The sequence below is a fragment of the Struthio camelus genome, chromosome 16, assembly GCF_040807025.1.
Source record: "Struthio camelus isolate bStrCam1 chromosome 16, bStrCam1.hap1, whole genome shotgun sequence".
Taxonomy (NCBI): Eukaryota; Metazoa; Chordata; class Aves; order Struthioniformes; family Struthionidae; genus Struthio; species Struthio camelus.
The window spans coordinates 19,517,923-19,541,804 of record NC_090957.1 but is presented as its reverse complement, the minus strand read 5'-3'; the positions used below and the strand labels follow the sequence as shown (position 1 = coordinate 19,541,804).

The following is a 23,882-nucleotide window of genomic DNA, read 5'->3' as shown; positions in this document are numbered from 1 at the left end:
TGAGAATAAAGGTAACGCTGGCAGAATAGCTCTAAGGCAACGACGACACCAGGCTCGCTGCTGCTCCTTGAGCCTGTTACAAGCCACTTTCAGCATCACAGAAGCTACATTCAAAACAAAGTAGATGATATGACAGTCAACTCTAAAACCAGCTTTATACAGGTTATACTAGAGCAAGGATGGGAGGGAGCGATAAGGTAGATATTCTTCAAAAGCGAAGTTTTAACGGAATTCAATGCAGATACTTCAAAATGCAGGAACACTATGTTTATTAGGTCAATAGTTCATTTTAGCAATACAGTTACAGAATATCACAATGCTGGTTACAAACATAGTATGGTTTGATGGTTACAAATAGTGTCGGGCACTGCAGTCTGTGAGAAGTAGGATACGAAAGGTTAGTCTTGACATGACAAGAAGGGTGGTCTTCAAAGTCTAGTAATGATCAAGATACTTTCATATAAATGACTGTGGCACTACAGGTAGAGATTCTGGTTTAGAGGTGTTTTTTGTATAAGTAGTTTGATTTATACAGTTATACAGTTCAAGCAACATCTTTTTTAGAATGCTATTAAATTAAAATCCCCTGTAGTTCAATAAAGTATAAAAATAGTACTGAGCCTGGTAATATTCAATAAAATGTAGAGTTCATTCACATCATTAAGTAGTAAAGAAATTGTAAAGTTGTAGTTACCATGGCAACATTGCTTCCCATAAAGGAATATACATAAAAGAGTTACACATATGGTACCTGCGACATTTAGTGATCCAACACTGAACTTGCGCACCACAAACCAAGTTTCTAAATATCTCTATATATTTATATAGTATATATCTTTTTCATCTTAAAATTTACTTCTGGAAAAAAAAAAAGTGTGCACTTCAACAAACTCACTAAGGCCACTCATGCTATAGATACCTAGGATTGCAATGAAATATTGTTAAACAAGACCCTAGAGCACGCACCTTTATATTACTGAAGGGAAACCTGTTTCACTGCCTAAAACATTCCTGAGATTTAGGGACAAAAGCATTACCAGTGCTGTCAATTTTTCCATATGTAGTTTATTTATAGGCGAAGGAAATTTCTTCCCTGCGTCTCACAGAAACCCTCAAAAGGCCAAGAAATAAAACATGCAACAGGCCATTTGTATCAAACATGAAAACACAATGAATATTCAGGTTTGCAATTAACATTTGGCCAGTAATTTTCTTCTTATAAAGACATGGTTGGGGGGGGGGGAGGGGGGAGAGAGCGGGAAAACAGTGAGCTTTAGATGAAATAAAACTTTTGCCCAGGCAACAGAGGAAAGAATCTCTGTCTAGAGACTGGTTAACAGCAATGCCTCCACCATCCTATCTGCTGCTAGCCTATGAAGTCAAATCTGATCCTTATCAATCAAGTAAAGTTTTTGTCAATAGCTTCAATCATGTTTTAGGCACGATGCATTTTCCTTTTTTGTATTCTACCAATCTGTATATCTATAAAAAGGAAATCAAGTTAAATGTGCATTTTCTGTACCATGAGAAGCAGCACAATGGCACCTTTAGCATTTTAGACTGCAGCACATTTAAAGAAAAACTTAATTTTTAAAGTTAAAGAAGATCATTTTCCTAATAAGTTAGACTTCAACAAAAAAACCCTTCAAAATTATTTAACAAAAACCCTGTGTGCAAAAAAAAAGTCTTAAACAATAGGTATCTATACATAAAGTAAAGAGTGCACATAAAGACTAAAACTGAGGCAGACACTTGATGGTCATAATCAATATCAGGCCATAAAAGTGACCAAACAACTGCTAGGAGCCAAATAGTCACTAGTTGTACTTCAAGTAATTGAGGGATATACTTATCTTGAAACACCCTTCTGCAACTTTCCCCCTCCTCTTTTGTCAGTTCTTAAGCACTGTGCGCACTTCTCCCTTTCCATAAACTCTAGCGGGGGGGGGATACCTAGAATAGCCTGAGTCCTAAAATTGTAAGTTGAAGTGTTTGCATTAAAACAGGACGTAAAAATAACTGATTCAAACAACTTTATGTTAAAAATAAAATAGTAAGGGCTTTAATATAAACAATAGTTAAAAAATTCTCCACAAGGGCGACACCTGTCCTCAACACCTGTGAAGATTTACTGTAGCGTGACAGATTACTTACCTTCAAGAGAGAAAATTCTGCAGATGCATTTCACTGGATTCCCACTCTCAGGTCTCCCTTTTAATGCCAGCACCACATAGCACCTGCTGAGATACTGGTAGGTGCCTTGTGCATATACAAAATGCCAATAATTAATCAACATTAGCGTTTCGTAGCTGGCTACTTCAGTGACAGGAGGCATGAGTTCTCCCAAAGCATAAGGCTGTCCATATAGCCCCTTCCCCAATACTTACATTTAAACATGCATGCAAGACTTGTTTTGGGGGTAAGACAGGAAGAAAATTCCTCAGTTCTAACACTGGGAGGAGGAAGGTGCGAGGTCTGTGTTATAAGTTCTGCACTGAAAAGCCACACAGCATGGATTTACCAGTAGGAGGAAGGCATGGGGGAAATAGACCCTCTGCTCCTTCAGCTCTGCCTGGTACAGAAGTCATGAAATACCGAAGCAATTTTTACAAGTCACCTGCAAATTTACTGCAATCACCTGGGAGTTGCCCACATCTTTACAGAAGGACATGTCTTAGTATCTTACTCTGGAGGTATGTCCCTGAAGGTGCATTTACCTTGCTCCAAAGTCACCCAACTGCACTAGACTTCTACTTTCTCAAAGAGAGGAAACAACAAGCTGTGCCATCAGAGACAATCACAGAGTAGGGAAACGACTAAAAAACACAGCATTTCAAATATTGTGTCCACATGCCAATACAGAAGGCTAATTTCTTCTGAGAACTCAATTTAAGACATAGATTTAAAAGTCAAAAGAAAGCGACAGTTGTAGTATGATGAATGAAGAGTGCATCTGCAGCAGGGAAAGCATTAAGTCAAGGTTTCAAACTACAGCATGCAGAGCAGGCAACAAGGCATTTTGTAAGCAGCTACAAAGTTGTTCTGCAACCTCCTGTGCTTTGAAAACTTTAGCAATCAGCCACAGCTATCTTCCACCAAAATTAACATGCTGTGGCACGACTGGAGCTGCAAAGGTGCTATAATGAGAAGTTCAACCCAACAGTCACGTCAGTACTTTGTTCAGTCACGTGAAAGGCATGCTAGTAGTCCTACAAGGATCACTGCAAATACTCTTGTCAAAGTCATGTTTTTTGGCCAAAGCCTATTATCAGGGAGAACTCCGAGTGATTTTTAGGACCCTAATTCCTTCCAGACAAGCCTTAAATACACCAAAGTATACAATAAGCTCATGAAGCAGCTGTAAGCAAGAAAGAAAAGCACATGCAGCCAGCAGGTTTGATAAGACAGAAAAAGCTTACTGATTAAGTTAATTAACTGATGTGTTTGGTTATTGGAGAGATGCATAACACCTCCCTAACCTGCCCCACGTCAGCAGCTCTCCTATTGGCCATAAATTGAAGGCAACGGATGAAACAGACACAAACCATAGAGAGCTAGGAGGAAAAACAAAACAAAACCACAGCAATGGTTCACGCAGAGCACTTTTACCAGCATCACTTAAATAACGCGCCCCATTCCAAATGAAACCTTGAGGACTTTGAGGGTCCTCTGCCAAAAACTAGAAGCAGAGACCCAAGATTCCAAACCCTGAGCAAATGATATCTCCAGACAACGTAAATCCATGTACCCAGTTTGAGGCTTTTAAACACTTCTGCAGTACAGAAATTACACAACTTGTCTAGGACAATCTTAAGGCTCCCCCTGCTCAAGTTCCAATACTAGTATTACCTACCTAATTTCACTTTAAATAGTTTTAATATGAATTAAGAAAAGAATTCAGAAATTTTATAAACCATCAGTGCCCTGCTGTATGAACATTCAGGGCTAAATATGTTTTGCATGGTAGTAAGCCAAATCTTTTGCAATATCTAAAGCCCTCACATAAGCAACCACTATTGCTATGAAGAAATCAGAATTTAAATCCATGCATGATTTTAAGCTGGATTTTCAGTGAACAGCCTTTGAGGATATACTGCAGTCTACACGTTAATGCCACAGTTTTTTTGATGCAAGTACTTCCTATCACTTTATTGAAAATATTCCAATTATACAATCATTAAAGCTGCATTCACTAATTACATAAATGCATTTTAAAAGTTGGTATTATTCAGCCTTTCCCCCCCAAAAGATACTTGAAGGCACTAGTATATGAACTATTGGCCTGTAACATTTCAGTTCTTAGAAGAGCCAGTAAGCTCAAAGTAGTGTCTGAAATTTCTATGTTTCTTCTCTGCACTCTCTCTTGAAGACCTTCAAGCAGCTTTCCCTGCCCCAAACTTTTATGAACAAATGAAAAACAACCCCCAAACAAAACATCCAGTCCAAGTCCCGTAGGAACCTTCCTTGCTGAGCCTCAGCTTGGACTGAACTTTCACGGCCAAGTTATAAACCCCCTGAAAATAGGGGAGGAAGGGAGAAAACCCAAAACTGACAAAATCCTAACTATAGGAGCACTGTTTGTGCCACTATAATAAGAACTGAGGTAACAACAGTGAGTTGTTTCTGGTTTGCTATGTTACACAGACGTTCAAACAGAGTATTACCTCAACTGGAAAACAAAAAAACACAAAAAAACCCAAAAAACAAAAAACCACACAACAAAGTAGCCCCCCACAAAACAAGAAAAATTAAGACAAGCTAGTGAGATAGGCGTTATTAAAGGATCTTTATAGCTGACTTCTGCTTTTTAAATTAACATAAAGGAATCAGTTTCTGGTTGTACTATCGTTTAATGTAGAAACGAAGCATCACAAAAAAGACCTGTTGTGCTTTTTGGCATTTTCCACTGACCCCTGCAAACTGTACAATAAGTTGTTTTCTCCAGAAACAAAATTGAACTGGATTGTAATACAAAACTATTAGCTGGTATAAACAAGTTACTGCCTCAATTATTAGAGTAAGCCCATTCAAAAAAGGAAAATCAGATGGCTGCGGCAAATAGTTAAGCATTTCTAGTTTTTGCTTGTGGCATTGACATTAATATCTGTACAAGCTTACTAGTTAAAGACATGCCATCGCAACTGCTAAAGAACGTTCACTTCCTAGTTTTGTATCTATTACATGAATATAATTTTGCACTGATCATACATCTAAATGAAATAATCCTACCGTAAAAGTGAATGCAGGGGCAGAAATATTAAATTAAAGCCACTGGTCCAAAAACTTTTTCTAGCAGGCTGGTCCACTTTTGATTTTCCTGGTCCTGTTATGAAGATTAGCACTCTTGGTTGGTACCAAAGAAAACTAAGATTGCTGGTCTACTGGATCTTCTATCACTTACAGATGAACACTGGTCCAGTTCAGGAGATTAAAAACAACATACGGTGGCTACTTGCTTAACAACCTATCGTGGTTCACAAAGAGCATGTTGCTTTCCAAAGTGGTTCTTCGCCACTTTTCTTCATAAGGCAGCAGCCAAGGCTAGGGCATTCTCCTTTTCTTAAACGTTTGTGATTAACTTTGCTACAATGCATACAGTAGAAAGACCTTTCTCGTATAATTTCTTATAGTACAGCGTTTATTCTTTCTATTTTTCAGAAGAAAGCTCTTGATGAAACCTTCCATTCATAATAAGAATGCAACTCTTTTGGACTCAAACAGTTTTATTTAATGCTTTCTTGCAGACTTTCTGCAAAGTAGCTTCTTTTGAAAGAAGAGAAAAAGAAGGGGTTTTCTGGAATACCAAGTTCAAAATCTGAGCCGAACTAAACATGCCATACACATGCTGATTAAGAATTTAACACACATTCATCCGTATGGGCACTCTTCAGTAGACTGGACCAGTGTTTCAATGCAAATTCCAGCCCCCAGAGAACTACATGGTTTAGATTTCACAGTATGACTTTCCCCTGTAATCTGGGGGAAAAAAAAAAAACCTTAACTGGTTAATTGACCAAGTTCCTTAGCTACTCTGTCCATCAACGTTCTGAGACATGAGAAAAGACTGGACCACTTCTTCAGTGGACTGAGGGCTGGTGCTTACGTCCTCCAGAGCATCTGTAACCGAGAACTGCCGATCCCGCAACCGGTTCCAATTGGCCAAAATATTGTGGTACTCAAAAACTTTCTCATAATTGCCAATAGAATTGTACAGTTTAATGAGACCTCTGTAATCATATTCAAGTCCACTATATCCTTCACCAAAAAGCTTCTTTCCTAAAGAAATTCAAAAGACAATAAAATTAAAAGGTAATCCACTTACAACGTCATACTTTCTCTCGTGTCGTTTTATCAGTGATGTGAATAGCAGAATCGTCACTTCTTCATTAGGACAAATTAAAAACAGGAACAACATGCAAGTTTTCTGGATGTTGATATGAATTATTAACCTTTTCCTTAGCAGATTAACATAGGATCTACCAGTCATATAAACAAGGCAGTCATTTTGTGTCCCAATTTCAGTCCAAGTTCAATTTTAAGAGCTGAAGTTGGTTTTCAGTTTTTTGCCTTCCAATTACGTATTTTATTGTAACAAACCATATGTGCTAACTGTACGAACCAAGGCTACCTTAAAATTGAGCTAGAGCACTGCCCAGAGATGCATTTAATTTGCAGTGGTAAGTTAATGTGAGTGACCGATGGCAAAAAAAAAAAAAAAAAAAAAAAAAACTAACTAACTAGGATATAGGAAGGCTGACAGACAATTTTCCATTCCTTTCAAAATACAATTAAATTCTGCATTTCAGTTCTAGATACAACTCCAAAGCGTAGTCTAAAGATTAACATCCAAGCTTCTAATTAGTCACTTTTCCTCAATGTTTTCAAGAGTCAAAGTGAGTTCTGATGAAGCGCTAAAAATATTCAATCCCTAGCAGAATATTCAAGAAAAATAATTATATTTAGATTGAACCCACATGCAAATAAATATGTTGCACTTCATTAAATCCTTTATTAAAAGGTTTTAGTTTCCTGTAATGTCAGAACATCAATACAGCATACATTATAAGCACCACCTACCAATTGCTATGGATCTCAAATAAAGCTTTTCAGCATTTTCATATTGACTCATATCATAGTTATAGAGAGAAGCTAGATGTCCCACTGACAGGGCAACTTCATAATCTTCTTGACCTAGAAGCTGCTCCTTAATCTGAATTGCTTTGATGTGCATTTCCTCTGCTTCCTATAAGGATCAAATTCATATGGGTCAGTGATAGACACCACTTGTCATGCCATAAAAAGAAAGAAAGAAAAAAAACCAGAAGATTTAAAGAGAAGTAACTATGCAGTGGCTAAGTAGGCCATAGTATTTTATAAAAGGCATAAAACACATAGTAGTAAGAAAGTAAAAACAAATCAAGCTCTCCAAATTCTTATCTACAACAACGTAATCTTACCTTAAATTTTCTCATGGACTGATACAGTCTTCCAAGGTTGCCATAGTGTTTTGCTGTTTGTACATTAAACTCCCCAAATGCCTTTTTAGCTAACTGGAGTGAGGAGAGATGCAAGTCATGAGCTTCTTGAAGTAATCTCTGCTCAGTTTCCTTGTTGTGACAGTCTATTGCAATCTCCTCCAGGATAAGTGCTGAGTACAGGAGAGAAAAACCAACATTACTGTGTTTAGAACACAGAGATGTTAACTCTAGGCAGCAGAAAGTCATCAACCCAAGACATCTTGGGAGATATCTAATCTGGTTTTATGTTTATTTCAAACAGTTTTCAGACAGATATGACCAGATATCTAGCTCCCAACATTTTCATATTCAGTATTTTTACTTCTTTTTTTTTTTTTTTCCAAAAAAGTTTTCCAGCTAATTTTAATTTTTTTTTTTTTTTACATTTTTTTTTTAAACCTCAAAACATTGAGGACTACAATGTATCCTAGAGCAAGCTCCGTTTGGCAGAGGGAAAAATCTAAGGTACGTCACCTCTGCTAGGAACACAATAATTTGTCTGAATAATATTTTATCAGTGGAAATTGGTCAAAACGCAATAAAGGATACTACCTTTAACTCTCTTGGAAGATGCCAAGAGAAGATGGTCTTCTGGGAGAATATGAGTTATAATGCCAATAGCACGTTCAGCGTGGAACCTGAAAGAGTTTAAATGTATGCATGTGGATTTATTTAAGTTAGCAGCTCACTGGTAAAAATATTAGAAACAGAAGCAGTAAGCCAGTAGAGATGTACAATAAACAGATGCATTTAAATTCTAATTGGGAAAAGAGACATCATTTAAGAACATTTTTTCCTGTTTACAGTACTAAATTAGCTGCCAATACCTCAAACAATTGTACTCACAGTGCATTGTCAAATTTTCCAGAGCTGTACTGGTGAACATAAGAAGAGTAAGCCAAGTCTTCATGAGCTGTGGCTACATGTATGTTTTTACCTCCAAATACTGACTGCCGGATATCAAGAGCTGTCTGAAAGTGTTTGAGCAGACAATTTTATCAATACAGAAAACAAAACAACACACCAAAACCCTTCTGATTCCCTCTGATTATTATGAATGAAAACAAACAAACCCCACCCGACTGGCTAGTCCATACCTACAGAATACTTATAGGCAGTAAACGCATAAAAGCCATTTTAGAGTCAGAGAAAAACAAGCAAACCAACCCCTCTTTTTTTAAAACCACAAACTTTGCAATAATTAAAATCAACTATTAATTATCTGAATTAACTGAGAGTTCCAAATAGAAACATTTGGGAGATTATCAATATCAGAAATTGTAGACAGACATTTAGCCTTACTGCATACCTGATAGATTGCAACTGATTGGCATATGTTGTCTACATTGAGCAAGTAAAATCCATAGTCTAGTAACGTATCAGAATATTTGGGGTGCTTGGCTCCGAAATGCTCCCTGTAGAAACACACTTACATTACAAATTGAGGCAAGTTATGCTTTACTTTAAGAGGCATTTTTGGGGGTGCTACTTACCGCGCAAGGTATACTGCATGTTTTATCAGCTGTTCAGCTTTTTTAAATTCACGTTTCACAACACAAGCCTAAATAGAGAAATAAAGTATATGAAAAGGTGTATATTCAAAACATGTCTCCACCAGATATCGGCCCAATTGTAACTACTGCTCTTCATTTCAAAACATCATAATGGTTACTAACGGCTTTTCAGTTATTCAATAAAAAGTTCACAGGTGACATATTAACAAACTCATATTTTATTCTAACATAAATGACATTAACTAAAGGGATAGTACTGTACCTAGTCTAGGTGAAAGAGGGGAATAGACAACCTCTTTACAGAATGTTAACTTTGTCAGGATGTTCCTTTGAGCAGCTGCAACTCGCTTTCGGGGAGAAGGAAAAAATCCCACAAGCACAAGACGGAGGTGAACCAAATAAACAGACAAATAAGAAACCATAAGGCTCATGAAATTAACCTGGTTATCCAAGTATTCTGGAGGCAATACCTACCCTCACCCATTCTTGGTAGTAATTTTGTTACAAAAGAAATGCAGAAGATTTTAAATTCACCTTTGAAGCTTGTCGTAAAACATCCACTACTACTTTTACAGGCAGGCCAACTGTGATCTCCTTCATAGCTTCTATACACCATTTATAAGCCTTTTGAACAAAGAGTTACCAACATAATTAAGTCTGAACTTCACTGTATTGCAACATTAAGAAAAATATTACTTGACTCTGAAAATATACTGTTAGTATTTATATTACAAAATTAAAAAATGCTGTATAATTGCTTATGTTCGACTAAACTTGTTCAGCCAAGTCTTAAAAAAACAGGCTTAAAATCCCTCTTCTCCAAACTCAATAGTGTACTTGTAAATAAGTATTTTATACTAGCATAGATTCTATATTATTACAACATACGTATTACCATCTTCCACAGACAAAAAAAAAAAGTGTTATAATCTTTAAGTAACCCTTACAATTCCTATTGTGGAGGATAGCTTCCTGGACAGTATATTGACAACTTAAAGAAAACTACAGTTTATACAGCAGTTACACTGGAGTCCCAGTTTACACAAAACAGCTACAAAGAAATACTACTTCTGTTCTGCTTTTCATTTTTATATATTAAAAACAGATAAAATACCCATCTTTTGTAATACTTGATTTTCAGATAATCAAAACATACCAATCTATACTGCATCATTTCTAAATGTTGTTCAAAGTACTGTTAAGAGTTCATAGGCTCCAAGTCAGAACAGCAAATAGAAACAAGTCAGTAAATCAAGTTATTCCTCTGGTAGCACCACATCGGTTCCCCCCCAACCCCCCCCCCCCCCAAAAAAAAAAGGAAAGATAGAAAGATACAGTGAACAATAAGTCAGTCATGAAACATCCTAGCAGATTTCATCTCCAGTTTCCTGAAGAAAAACAAAAGCAAACTAGTCCTACTCACCTCATCATAGTGACTCTTGGCAAAAAGCAGCGCACACAGCTCCCCATAGAGAGCTGCTTTGTTTGCTTGCTGACCGTGTTTTGCAAGTTTGTCCATGTAAGACTGAGCTAGTTTGAATGTTTCTTCTCCCAAGTGATATTTACAGTTACCATTTCGAACATGCAGTAACCTTAGGAACATAAAAGAGATCTTCTAAATGGTTTCTGTATAATCCATTTCAATATACAGTAGTACCATTGATCTATAATATGATATTATACTTACAATAGAACTGGGCTCTCCTCCCAACAAAACTGCACTCCCTGAATCTTGTAATACAAAAAAGCTACTTAAAAGGGTTATTTTAGTACTCCATGCTTTGCGCCTGGCAGGGCAAGACTTAACTGTTGCAGATGTCAAATGATTTTACATATTGATGTAGTTTTGCATAGCCAGTACTTGAACCACTTCAGTATGGCGGCCTTATGTCAAATTTTTCATAAAAACCATTCTTCTTAACACTGATAGAATCCCATTTTGAAAACCAGTGACACACTGTCTTAAATCCCTTCTTCTATCTCCTTTCCAAAATATGGAAAGCTGAAATAGACATGGAATAAGTAGACATAGCTAGTTTTCATGCATCTCTGCACTTTTTCCCCCTCAATCCTTCGGCAGTACAGCGTTTCACAAGCTACTTTGTAAGAGATTCAACCACATACATTCTACGTAAAAAAAAATTATTTGCAAATAAGGAGTGTTATCTTCTGGTCTGTCAGGAAGGATGAGACAATATTGTTGATTGGGATTAATACTAAAGCACAGTTCAAAAGTGGGGCTAAACAGAGTGGTGTTTTAAAACATATTCAATATTATGCAATAGTTGTACTCTGAGATAATGGAACAAGCATCTTTAAGACGAGGGAAAGGACATCTTATCTTCAGTTGTCATGACAGCTGCTTGGATCATGACTTTTTGAATGGTAGAAGCAATGTGATACTCACCTAAATGTTTCCAGGTGAGCAAGGCTATTAGAGAAATTTTGGATTAAATAGGGAGCAACAGCTACAAGACCCAACTAATTTCAGTCCTGTCCACAAGGCTTTGACCCTTAGATACCCACTACTGACTTAGCCCCAGCAGAAAAGACTTTGTTGGCCCAGTTTACAATAATTCTGAACAAAAAAACAACTCATTACCGCCCCCCCTACCACCCCTTGCTGCATCTCCTATTCTAAACCCTGCTGCCTTTCAATCTGAAGGATTAACAGAAGCTTCAGGAAGCAAAACAGCCAAATGCAGACAAAACACACCAGTACTGAAACATACTCTTTCTCTAGAGAGGTAACAATTGTTTTAAATACTTTTCCAGCTTCTGGCATCTAAAGACTTTTTTTTTTTTTTTGTAAGTGTAAGCTGATGCTTATTTACTTTAAAAGAGATGCACTAGAAGTGAATGTTATATTCCAAGCCTAAAGGGCAGAATGGTTTTCTTTCCCATTGCAGGCTAAGACGACAAACAGCTGTAGAATCTCAAATGCAAATTCCTGCCATTTAGGCACATGAAACGTAGGTAGATGCACCTCTCGTCCCTCCTGAAAATCTGTTATTAGACAATGAGTAATACAGATCAAACACCAGGAAAACCTTTGCAAATCAGGAGGACAACATAACACAGGAAGAGAAGTTTACCATATGAAGCAGAAGTAATACTATACTGAAAAGAAAGGCAGTACCACTTTCGACATCTTGTAAAACTTTTAAGATCTTTCAAAAAACTAAGGGTGAACAAAAAGAATGAGGGTTTTTTTGACCAAATGAGCCTCTTCTCTAAACCAAAGTTCCTGTTATCTTCTGAGAAGAGATTTAAAAGTTACTGCAGTTATGCCTTGCAACAGCAAGATAAGATGGCTAAGTCTGCTGCAAATACAGCCTCTAATGTAGCTTTTTCCTACACTTTCCTATCATGAAGCCTCAAATACCAACAAGAAAGGAAATCAAGCTCACGCTTTCACAAGAGTGGAGTGGCAGCCAAGTACACAGCAGATGTAAACTAGCCCTGCAAAGAGAACACCAAACAAAAAGACCTTCAAAAAAATCCAGAAACAAGCCATATAAACAAACATAGCAGCTTTCCAACAACCAGATGCTCAGCAAAGCTCAAGAACAGAAAGAAAAACAATGACCACATTTTTCCTTGGAAAAGATCTGAGAACTAAACGCGATGCAGAAACGCTAAAGATTGTGTTCGCGGTCATAGGCAGAAAACTATCGAACATTCAGCAAGAGAAGAACTTTTATAGAAACTACAGAGACCAAGTAATCAATCACAGTTTCTCAAGAGAGGGAAACACTATTCTGACTACAGCATTCACTTGGGAGCTGCTATGCAACATGAGAAATACTCAGCCCAAGTCGCATGGAATGATACAGACTAGTAGAAATAGTACTGCAATTTAAACAATCACTTGGGAAAGATGATATCCAACATCTGGATGCTTCAGATGTTTGTTTAAAAACAAACAAAAAAGGTAAACCTAACACAATCCTGTATACAAGCTGAGTTTTGTTATTTGATCCAGTTTTTCTGAGCAAGAGTAAATCCCTTATTAACCCAAAGAAATTTTAGAAGATAAAGTCAAGAGCTAGAATAAATGCCTTCGGACATTCACGCTAATAGCTATGCATGTTCTTTGATGTCTGCAATACTAGCCTTTCGGGGTAGACTTTTTTTGCAAAATAAGATCATTCTTTAAGAGCATATGAATATACCAGAGTTACACATCATCTCACGAAGCCTAAAAACATCAAACCCCTCTCCCAAAAAACAGGATAGTTATACAAATCAAAAGAATTAGCAAAATGCAAAACAATGAAGAGGAAGAACCAGGTTGTGTAATTGTGCTTTGTTGTTTAACATGTAATAATGAAAACAAACCAAAAAGAGCATATACACATGCAAGAGTAGTATACAAGCTTGTAGAAAGACATCTAAAATCTTCACATCTGCTTGAGTGCCCCTATATATTTAACTATGAATAGGGCAAAGAAAACCCAACTTACGCCTACATAACACGGAACTATTTCTTCAAATTTTAAAATGGCATTCTATTAATAACACCTGTGAAAAGACTAAATTTTCAGTTTCAGTCAGAATCTGCATACTATGTTTAGGTCACTTTTTTGTTGTTGTTTGACTGTTTTGTAACTAAAAAGAATAGCTTAAAGTCTCAGAAACTTCATTAGACTTGTCAGTCTGTTAAATGATGACTGTAACTATTATCTGTTTCGAAACAAAAGCTTGCTTTCCTCCTTACCACCAGATTTAAGAACACTAATATTCACCTTATATTAACAAGGTGGCCTTACTCTAGCCATAAGACAAACACCTAGAAAGCTAGGGAGTTGACTTCAGTGCAGAAGAGGTACATAGGATGCAGCACAGACTGAGAGACATGCAAGATGCATATGCACACGCTACAAATAGAAATTTGACCCTCAAAGTGCAATAGCCTTGCCAAATTTCTTACTATTACATCTTTCCTTTTGTTACCTGTAACAGTAACCTTTACGTTGCTGTGTTTTGGGCTTTTTTTTTTTTTATTGCTTATTCCTTACAGCTTGACTGCATTTTTATGCATTTATTTCCCTATTAACACTTCTATATGTTTGAAAAAAGTTTCCTCAAGACAAACAAAGAATCTGAAGAATCCTTGCATGCTTATCAACTATTAATCTTTGTGCAGCCCACGTTTTATAAACTGTTTACCCTATAACATTATTTTCAAAAGCTAAGTACTAATAGTTCTTTGGATGCCTGTGAAAGAAACTCACTCTTAAAAAAAAAAAAAGCAACAAAAAAGAAGAAATCGGAGTTTAGATTCTAGTTTTTAGAACAGTGATTTTTAGCCTGCCATATTTTCAAAAGCTGGACTTAAATTTTGTTTTCTTAAAATCCCATCTAACTTATTTCTCCAATGCAAACTCAGTGGTAAGAACAGGATATTCTACCGTAGAGATTAGATGGTCAGAACAAAAAGTTTATCTTATTGCCTTGTGACTTTGAAGCTGAGAATAATTACTGCTCTCCCCAGAGAAGGGTTTTAGAATTTACATACTTAGCACTTCCGAAAGTGTATCAAATGAAAAGAATGTCAAACATTTCCAAATGAACTATGCTGTTATTTGATTGTTTGTGAGATGCCCGAATATAAAGCAGTGTCTCCTCATCCACACTGCTGCCTGGAGGGACTCAATGTTACATGCAGGCCGTCAACTTTCATTACAAGGACAATGGGTGTCTCTACACAAATAGAATTAACATCTACAGTTCAGAGGAGTTCACTCTAACATTTTTTTTTCCCCCTAGCACAAAATAAAAGTATTCTTTCTACAACTGTATGGGCTGTAACATTCTCGTCTGACAAAGAGAAAAATTTACCTAGGGCTAAAACATTTTCTTTTTCTGTATTTGGAGAAGGAGAGGGTGTTTATCTTTTAAGGTAATTTCTTCTTGCCAGACAGCCTGATGCAACAAGGAAGTTGCTATTTGCCTCCATAATCCACTGATAGATCTGGATCATCCTCTTGTACAGAGAATAATGTGATAGTGATTCCTAAATCCATTCTCCATAAAAGCTGAAGCAGTAGCAACCTTATTCACTATAAGGGGTAGGAAAGATACCACATGTGCCAGGGATTATAACAGCCCCAGACCTAAACTAGGAGGAAACGAAGCACGAGGACACAACATGACAGAAATAAGCCAGGGAAAAAAAATCCTATGTTACTTATATTCCTGTGTGCCAAGGGGTGGCTGCCCAGTACTGGCCAAATACAATCAGTGGTACTACAGCCATCATTCCCCACTCATAGGAAGGTATATACGTGTCCCCAGCCTCCTCATGGCATCTTATTTATGAAAGGAAAGCCTATGGCAGCAGGCAGGGCAGAACAGGGCACAGCTGCAACTGCTGCCACGACCCTCTGGTTGGCACATAAAGGAAGCAGGTATCGGCAAAGCCCAGTTGCTCTTCATCTTTGTCCAACCATAAAAAACATGTGCTTTGGAGCTGTTTTCCAAAACAAGTTTTGCCTTATATTCAAATAAATACTTTATGTACTTCGCCATTCATTAGAGCAAGATTAAAAAGAAAAAATCCTATTTTAACTATGCCCACTAGCACTGGGGTGCTCAAGAGCTTGCTTGTAGCACACAGAAGAGACCAGTCACAGTGGTACCAGTGCAATTTGCTGACTGCATCAGCCTAACGCTCACCTAGACACACAGACATAAGAGCAGTGCAACTGAAAAAAGTCTCCTTCCCCAAAATGCTGTAACGTTAATAGCTTTGATAATTCAGTAAGAAGTCATACACAAGCCTGATCTGACAAATCCTCTCATTATCTGGGAAAAGCTTATAGTCATTGCTATTCCTTAGACCTTACACTAAACACGGGCTTGTTTTCTGTACTGTTTCCTTGTAGTCCATTAATGGAGCATCACAAACTTTATAGCGGCTTTGCTGACCAAATGCACCCACCTTCTAAAGATCAGATTTTCATAGAGCCAAAACAAACCAAAAAGGCCTCAGCATTTTCAAAGAGTTTGATGAAGTACCGTATCAGTTCAGTTTTACCTAGCTTGTATGATAGCTATGCAGGATTTTTAAAAAGTGCTGTTTTGTTGTTAGCTATCAATCATAAAATCCAGTTATTGTACTAACACTTTTGAATACAACAGGGATACTACCACAAGGACAACTGGTTGCTACCAGAGCGAAAGTGGAATACAGTAGAAGAAAGTCACTTAAGCCATCATTAGGATCATGTTGATCACACAAAACTCCAGACTTTAAACAAGAAATGCCACAACATTGCCTAAAAGATGAGGGAGGTGTCTGTCATCTTAAACATATTTTCATAGCACAATAAGCAATTAATGCTCTGCCTGAGCTCAGCTAAGAGCCCATAAGAAGGTCTGTGTGTTATACAAAACACAAAGGAGACAACTACAGTCCTGCTGGTAGAAAAGTGTCGAGTTTGGACGCCACCTTACTAGAAGGGAAAGAATAATTTGCCTCAAAATATGATTTGGTAACAGTTCTGTCAAAAACAAAGATAGTATTAGGAAAACTTTTCTCTCAAAAGGAACAAGTGATAATCTTCCCGGGCTATACGAACAGTATTTGAATCTGAACGGAAGGCCCTGTGAAATAGACCAGGTACAAAAATCAAACGTGTGTCCTAAAAGCAAACGTTACTTTCCAAGTTGTGGATGAAGGTGTCCACAAGAATTGGACATCTGAACGTTTACCTAAAAACACAGTCAGGCAGCTCAGCACACAGTAAGAGAACTCTTTGAATCTGATATCAGGAAAAGTATATTTTCCATTTATTTCTGCTCAGTTGTATTTGTATCATTTGCAAACGCTATTTGGATTTTGAGAGTACTTTTTTATTAAATATAATTTCCGCAAACACCAACACATGACATCCCTTCATGTGCAAAAAGCCTTGAAAACATGGGTACCGGATCACTTCACTGTCCAGCACCTGCTGCGTACGCTATATTGTAGAGAAGGCAGAATAGTGTTTTTCCACTGAACTGTGCTGCCAGTTTACAAGTAGGAAATCCAGGGATCTGTGTAAAAGCACCTTCTGATCTTCAGCACCAACTGGGAAAGTTGTTTGGTGCAGCAGAAAACCAAGCAGAGTATCTGAAGCTTGATGGTGCCAAAGCAGTTAGTAACGTATATTAATCGTTATTTCACGGAAAGACGTTCAGGAATTAAAGGTGATCTCACCTTACACAACATTCTACTGCACGAAACCAATGAAGTATTTCATCATGAAGGGTGCATAACTGAAGGCAGGAAAGAAATACCTTCTCAGCATCGCTATACCAGCCTGCATCTGATAGGAAGCCTCCTGGAAATTCAAGAACAAATAGAATTTTGAACTGCAGTACACCACTTTAAGAAAACAATGGTTTGCTCAAAGCTTGTGAAAACAGCACTTGTTCGACATTTCATTGCAAATAAAGATAAGAGAACAGGAATACACGAGTTCTGTATTTTGGCATAGAAAATAGTGAAAATCATTGCTAAACAACTTGCAGAGAAAAAAGAAAAAGTGAGAGCAAAGGAAACACACTTCTGTTTTTACAAAATAGCCTTATAAAACATCATAACTGCGTATTACATATGGGAACTCTGTCAAGAGTTCCAGTCTTCCAGTTCTGAACTAAAAACAAAGAAAAATGAAAGTGGAAGAATTATCTTTCAGCTGAGGATGACTTTTCGGTATTAGATTCCCTACAAATTTTCTATCAAGAAATACTTACCAATATAAACATTACAAAAAGCCTTAACATTGTTTAAGCATCACATCTGCAAACAATTCTTAAATCTTAAATATTTATAACAGCAAAGATAAGCACGTAAGTTCTTATATATTAAAATCCAATACATTTTTCTTAAAATAACAAGTAGTTTTCTAAAAATTATATTCCAAACACACACATTCTTTAAAAGAAATCAGTCATAAACACTGAAAAAGTCAGTATTAGCTTAACTGAAGCTTGATGAAAGAAAGTATAACTCTTAACAGCCTATCATCCCCAGTTACCTAAAACAAAACCAATCTGGATTGCTTTTTCTTTTACAGCAGAATCAGATTCTGCGATGTAGGAGCACCGTCTGCTGAAAGAATAGGCCAGTACAGAAGCAACTTTTACTCCATGGTCCATCAAAGCCTGAAAACAGTGATGAAGCAGATGTCTGAAACAAAAGAAAACAGAATTTGATTACATATAAAATTTTAAAAACGTTCCAATCAGTTGGCTCTTAAGTACCATGAATTCAAGCGACTAGAGAATCACAGAGAGAACTCCAACTTCTCTCAAACCAAAAACAGATGAATAAAAGTAGTAATTGTCAAACTCAAGGCTAATTGATTACAGTTGTTGGACTATCCAACAAATAAAGTGAGCGTATACATAGTTCTTTACAAGGACATCCTCCAGTGAAAGCAAAAGGCAAACTCCTCGCACATTATTAAAACTGGAAAACAACATTTTCACCCAAAACTTAGGGGGAAGTGACAGGTTTACCCTTACCTCACAGCTCCCAAAGAAACAGCAGATAAATGAGCAGTGAGGTACCCATTAACATCATGGATGTTAAAGCCTATTCTGATTATAACAAATGTGATCTAAAAAAAGCCAGTTATGGGTATAACAACACACAATGGAATTTTTAAAGACAGGAAAAAAACCAAAAAAAGAAAAAACTTTAAACTGGGGAGATCCTACCAACTTGATAACCATACAACTAGTACGAGCTAGAACATAAGGAGACAGTGACTGGCCTATAAGTTTTACTTAACTGTTCAATATCACTTACAAAGCATAGGACGCTGGCCATAGCGCCATAGACTTAATGGCACTACCAAAGAAAGCACTTTGGGAACTAAGTGCTATCGATGGCTCGGTATGTTTATCTGTAAATTCTGATTTTTTAGGTATTTATTTGTTTTAGTGAGCAGAGGGAGAGACTAATTTGAAAGCTCTTCTGAAAATCCGAAGAGATATTCCTATGTTTATCACATAGGCTAGAAGATCAAGAAGATTAGAGACATTTTTCAAATTCAAAACCTTGACCCAGGGATAATAGCTGAAAAGAGAATTATTAATAGATTAAAATACTGACCTTTTATCTAAAGCTCGTAGCACCTTTGCAAAAACTTCTAGTTCACAAAATTCACTACCCAGCTGGCATAAGCGGCCCTGTTGGTAAAGCTGAAAGAAAAACATAAATATATTAAAAAACTTAAGACTGTGAGCTCTGCCAGAAAATTTAGCTTAATTCTAAAATTACTTCTGATGAAATCTAGACTTCAAAATATTGAACTGTACCAAACTAAACATTAAAAAGTAATAGTTCCACTACCTCCATATAAGAGCACAACTTTAGCGTTAAAAAACTGAAAAAAATGCACACTATGAGAGCTCCATCAACAAATGGTTTCAAGTTGTGTTTATCCATCAATGTATTTTCAAAGGTCTACTACATCTATCTGCATCATACAAACACTGCAACACCTAAGCTTAAAAAAAAAAACAACCAACAAAAAACCCCTAATGTTTGCAAATAAGACAATATAGAGTTTCTCTGACACCAGATGCTTTGAACACATGTTTAAAATGGCACAGAACCTAACACGCAACAGCGCACATTTTAGGAGACTTATAGGTAGAAATATATGATCAAAGCTAGCCAGCATAAACTCAAACAACAAAAAATTAAATACTGTTGTGACCCTAGAAAGCTCCAGCAGGCCTCTAGAACAAAGGCTGTAACAAAAAAACAAGCAAAAAAAAAAGGCACACAAGTTCTGCAATTGGTGACTCACCAATACCCACAGTTAAAAACAGGCATTAGCTCTAACGCCATTAACACTTGAGCTTACAAGAGTAATTCCAGTTTATGTGCTTTGGATATCTGTGCTCTGTGATGCACCACGGATCAGCAAATTACAGCTTACTAGCAGACACAAAACAGATTACACATTCAACTTCCATACTACCACAAGCATGCAGATAAAGCATTACTTTGCACTCTTAACAGTTACTCAACAAATCCTAACTTTTAATGTGCAGGTTCCCTAAGCCATTCAAACATAACGTCCAGGATCAACATATTCATATCAGCAGTAAGACATGTGCTATCTAAGCAGGTTTTACAGCTATGCGCAACTTTCAAATTAGGAGTGCAATTACCTTCATGTAACCAAAAGTAAAGGCCAAGAGAAGAACGTGCTATTTAGAGATGCTTAAGGACAAAAGATACATTTAATTAAAACTTTAATAAAATATTCCTCTCAGAGTCTCAATAACTTCCTAAAATAGTTTTATTGATGAGAACCACAACGCATGCCTTGCATCTATTTCACTTCCTTACCCGCCCATGCAGGAGGCAAACCAAGTAGGATTCAAACAAAGCATGCGAGAACCTCCCCTCCAGCCAGAAATTTAGTTTTGGTCAACTCCTCTTACAAAAGCACATGACACTGATTTTACAGCACAGCAAGTTTGTTATTTTAACAACAGAGCCTACAAAAAAACCCTCAAAAATACTTTGACCTAATAACACCAATTGCCAGAAATGAATGCTCTGCTTTTAGTCATCTGCTTCACTGGAAAAAAAAAGGAAGCCTTTTAAAGCATGTTGCAAGTCTATGTATAACGTTATTCCACAGATAAAACAGTGCCTTGTCCCTGCACTTCAAAAAGACCAGAATTCCTTCTGAAGCTATATCCTCTCTGATAGCAAAAGAACATCCAGTCCACTGTCTTTTTTTTTTTTTTTTTAAAAGAAAACTATTGTTATGCTAAGCGCTCTCATTTTTCTCTGCATAGCTGTCTAAAGGTAACAATTTTATGAGTCTTAAGACATTTTCTGGAGGAGGAAAAAAAAAAAAAGATTAAATGTTGTCTAGCATTCCAGGCCCAATACTCAAGATAGACATCTTCCTGATAATTGATGAGATCATTTGTGAAAGAAACTAAGACATAGACCTAAGCTATTTTACCAGCAGTTAAAACAGTCAAAAGTACTATCATATGTCCAGTATTTAAGCTTTCAACCAATTACATTAGTATTTTCCCTTATCATCTTGCAGTACTAATAAGTAAAAATCCAGATATTACTCTGATATTAGTTTACCAAATACTAACTATAATAAGACCTTTTAAAAGTAGTATTAAAGTTACATAAACACATTTTGTAAATATCCACTGTTACATGTGATTTTTAAATTCCTGAGGAATCCTTATAAATACACTAGTTAAAAGGAGGAAAAACATACACACAGAGAAACAAGAACAACCCTCCCCTCCACTGACAACAATACATACACACATCAATTTTCATATAGAAATAATTATTTTATTTATGGTCCAGGTAGAATTTGACTTAAGGCCTCAAGGACCTGGCCTGAGATCTGCACATCTCTCTTCCTGTTCCAGATGTAAACACTTGCACCATTCTAGCATGTAAAAAAAGCCTTCCCCCCCCCCCCCCCCGCCCCTTTCACTGGTATAACCAGAAATACAGAATCCTTGGGATATTTACCATACTATTCATCCCTTCCCTCTACATCCTGGCAGACATGTTTATGGAACTAACTCAGCCTGAAGTCTCTTGAAACTGTTGTAGCTGTTACAGCAAGATTTTTCAAACAAAACCTGACATGGAAATAGCGAGTAGACGTCAAACCATGAAACAATTCCAGGAGATTCAGTAATGCCCATTTGTTCATTGAGAAGCAGTCGCAAGTACTTAAGAAATGGTTCTTGTTAAAGCTCCAGAGAGACAAAATTCCTGACCACAAGCATTGCTACATAACACGAAAAACAAAACAAAACAGTGATTCAAGAAAAACATCCCCTGACAAGAATGGCAGAGGTCTGGACTTCTGAAGTAACGTTTACTTCTTAAAACCTTTTAGACACAAACTTACACTTATTTAAAGCTCAATGGAGATTTTAAAAACTATAGAAAACTGAGTAAAAGCCTAAGATATTACTTCCAGCTTCATCAGATCAGACTGGAACATTAATTCTGGCCCTGAAGACAGGAATCAAGGTATAAAATTAATATATTGGCTTACTATTACACATGCGCACAAACTGTTTTGTAGAGCTGCGAGAAAAATCACCATAAACCTCCTCCAGGGTCTAAGGCTTAACATTTAATTTATAACAGATCGATCTCAACATTCAAAAGCTGTGTATGGTGGTGTTCCCAATTAAACACATTAATTACATTAACTTGTAACTTATCTATTGTTATATATTGCACTCGATTCTATTGAAGTTCTTGTCACATTTCTCTCTGGATAGATTAAGTTGAGCATGACCTACATCTTAGCAAGCCTCTGAAAATAAAGACAAAGATGTTAAACTGCCAGCAAAAGCAAAAAAACAAAAAAAAAAAGAGCGAGAGAGAGAGAAAGTTCTATGATATTTTTACCACGAGTATTGTGGGCTGTTTTATTGTGCACAAACACGAGAGAAGACCTTTTTCTAAGCCTAACGAGAAAAAAAATAATAATTTAAAAACCTCTCACATTTTAAAGCAGCTGGAGATTAACTTTGAACAGCTTTTAAAAGGACCCTCTAGAAGATAAAGCATAGCATATGCAATTAAGAAAATATGCTTGTATTGCTCCAGGTTGGAAGATGGCTAAAAAATAAATATGAAATCAGGGTATAAATTGGATATTCCAGTAAGAATTAAAGACATAAGGAATTCCAAGGGGCTCCCCAGCTTACTTAATAATATCTTGGATCACTGCATGAGTGAAATACTGTGTCCAATTTAGGAAGGCCTGTATTTTCATCAACAAAAGCAGTATTTGGGAAAAAGTCTGGCTGCGACCACAATCTCTTTTCTCTGCTTAACAGGGAAGAGAAAGAATTCTTAAGAGTCAACAGTGCACAGAATCAATCCCTTGATGAATGGCACATTAAAGAGAAAAAGAGAGAGAGAAAAAGAGACCTTATTAATGAGTGATATCAAAATATTAAAACAAGTAAAAACCTATTCTATCCCTCCCTTGCAGTTTAACAGGTTTAGAAAATAATTCAATTAGAAATCTAGATATATAAGCATTTTTCTTAAATTCATTTCAAAACCATCTACTAAGCTTCTGGACAAGTGACAGTTTCTGTCAGGTTCTATCAGAAATGGTTTAGGGCATAAAATAAGCCAATTCTGCAGCTAAGCTTACTTGAAAATATATTTCCAGTTACAAGAAGAGATGGATCTTTATGAACCTCAAGCTAAAAAAAAACAAAAACAAAAAAAACCAACCTTACTGAATAAGCCTAATTTAACAGACAACTTTTGGAGCTTACTGCTTTACACGCATAGCGGCACACTTCTCCACACCTCTTCACTCACTCCTCCTTCTCAACCTCATCAGCCTGTTGGAACCTCTTTTTGTTCTACATCCGCACAAGGGATGCAAAAAGTCTCTCACACACACACTCCTGATCCCCTGTGCAGCCTGGAAACAAATAAGGAAAGCTGATTTTCTCTACCTATTAGAGGTGTCAGGCGTCTCACCTATTTAGAGGTGCTGGAACTCCTCTATTCACAATATGACCTCATTATGAGAGTTATATTTCAAATTCTAGTGTTTTACATGCAGCAAGGATACTGAAAAACTAGAGAATCCAGAGCACGTCAGGATTAGAAACGTGCCTCATAGTTATAGGTTCAAAAAACCTTGAACCACTTAAGTTAAAAAAAGGTAAGCATAGACATAAGGCAAGAAGTTTCACACCAGCAGACAAAGAAGTAACAAGGTGAGATGGCTTGATTCTAGTCAAATTTAGACAGAAATATGGCACACCAATACAAAAGTAATAATCACTGGGG

The 23,882-nt window shown here is 36.8% G+C and overlaps 1 protein-coding gene across 3 annotated transcripts in view; it reads right to left on the bottom strand.

Moving 5' to 3' along the window:
- Positions 1-252: 252 nt before the first annotated feature.
- The window catches only part of APPBP2 (amyloid beta precursor protein binding protein 2), a 29,878-nt gene continuing 6,248 nt past the window's right edge, over positions 253-23,882 (bottom strand). For 2 of the 3 annotated variants that reach the window (XM_068910588.1, XM_068910589.1), the window contains 12 exons: positions 19,146-19,234; positions 18,064-18,215; positions 17,241-17,364; positions 10,455-10,623; positions 9,566-9,655; positions 9,011-9,078; positions 8,827-8,932; positions 8,364-8,488; positions 8,070-8,155; positions 7,458-7,648; positions 7,078-7,243; positions 4,770-6,276 (listed from right to left, as the gene is read on the bottom strand). In XM_068910588.1, the coding sequence (XP_068766689.1) occupies positions 6,023-6,276; positions 7,078-7,243; positions 7,458-7,648; positions 8,070-8,155; positions 8,364-8,488; positions 8,827-8,932; positions 9,011-9,078; positions 9,566-9,655; positions 10,455-10,623; positions 17,241-17,364; positions 18,064-18,184 (1,500 nt within the window). In that variant the 5' untranslated portion in view covers positions 18,185-18,215; positions 19,146-19,234 and the 3' untranslated portion in view covers positions 4,770-6,022. Of the gene's footprint in view, positions 6,277-7,077; positions 7,244-7,457; positions 7,649-8,069; positions 8,156-8,363; positions 8,489-8,826; positions 8,933-9,010; positions 9,079-9,565; positions 9,656-10,454; positions 10,624-17,240; positions 17,365-18,063; positions 18,216-19,145; positions 19,235-23,882 lie in introns of all 3 variants that reach the window. The other variant, XM_068910590.1, reaches the window with a different exon arrangement.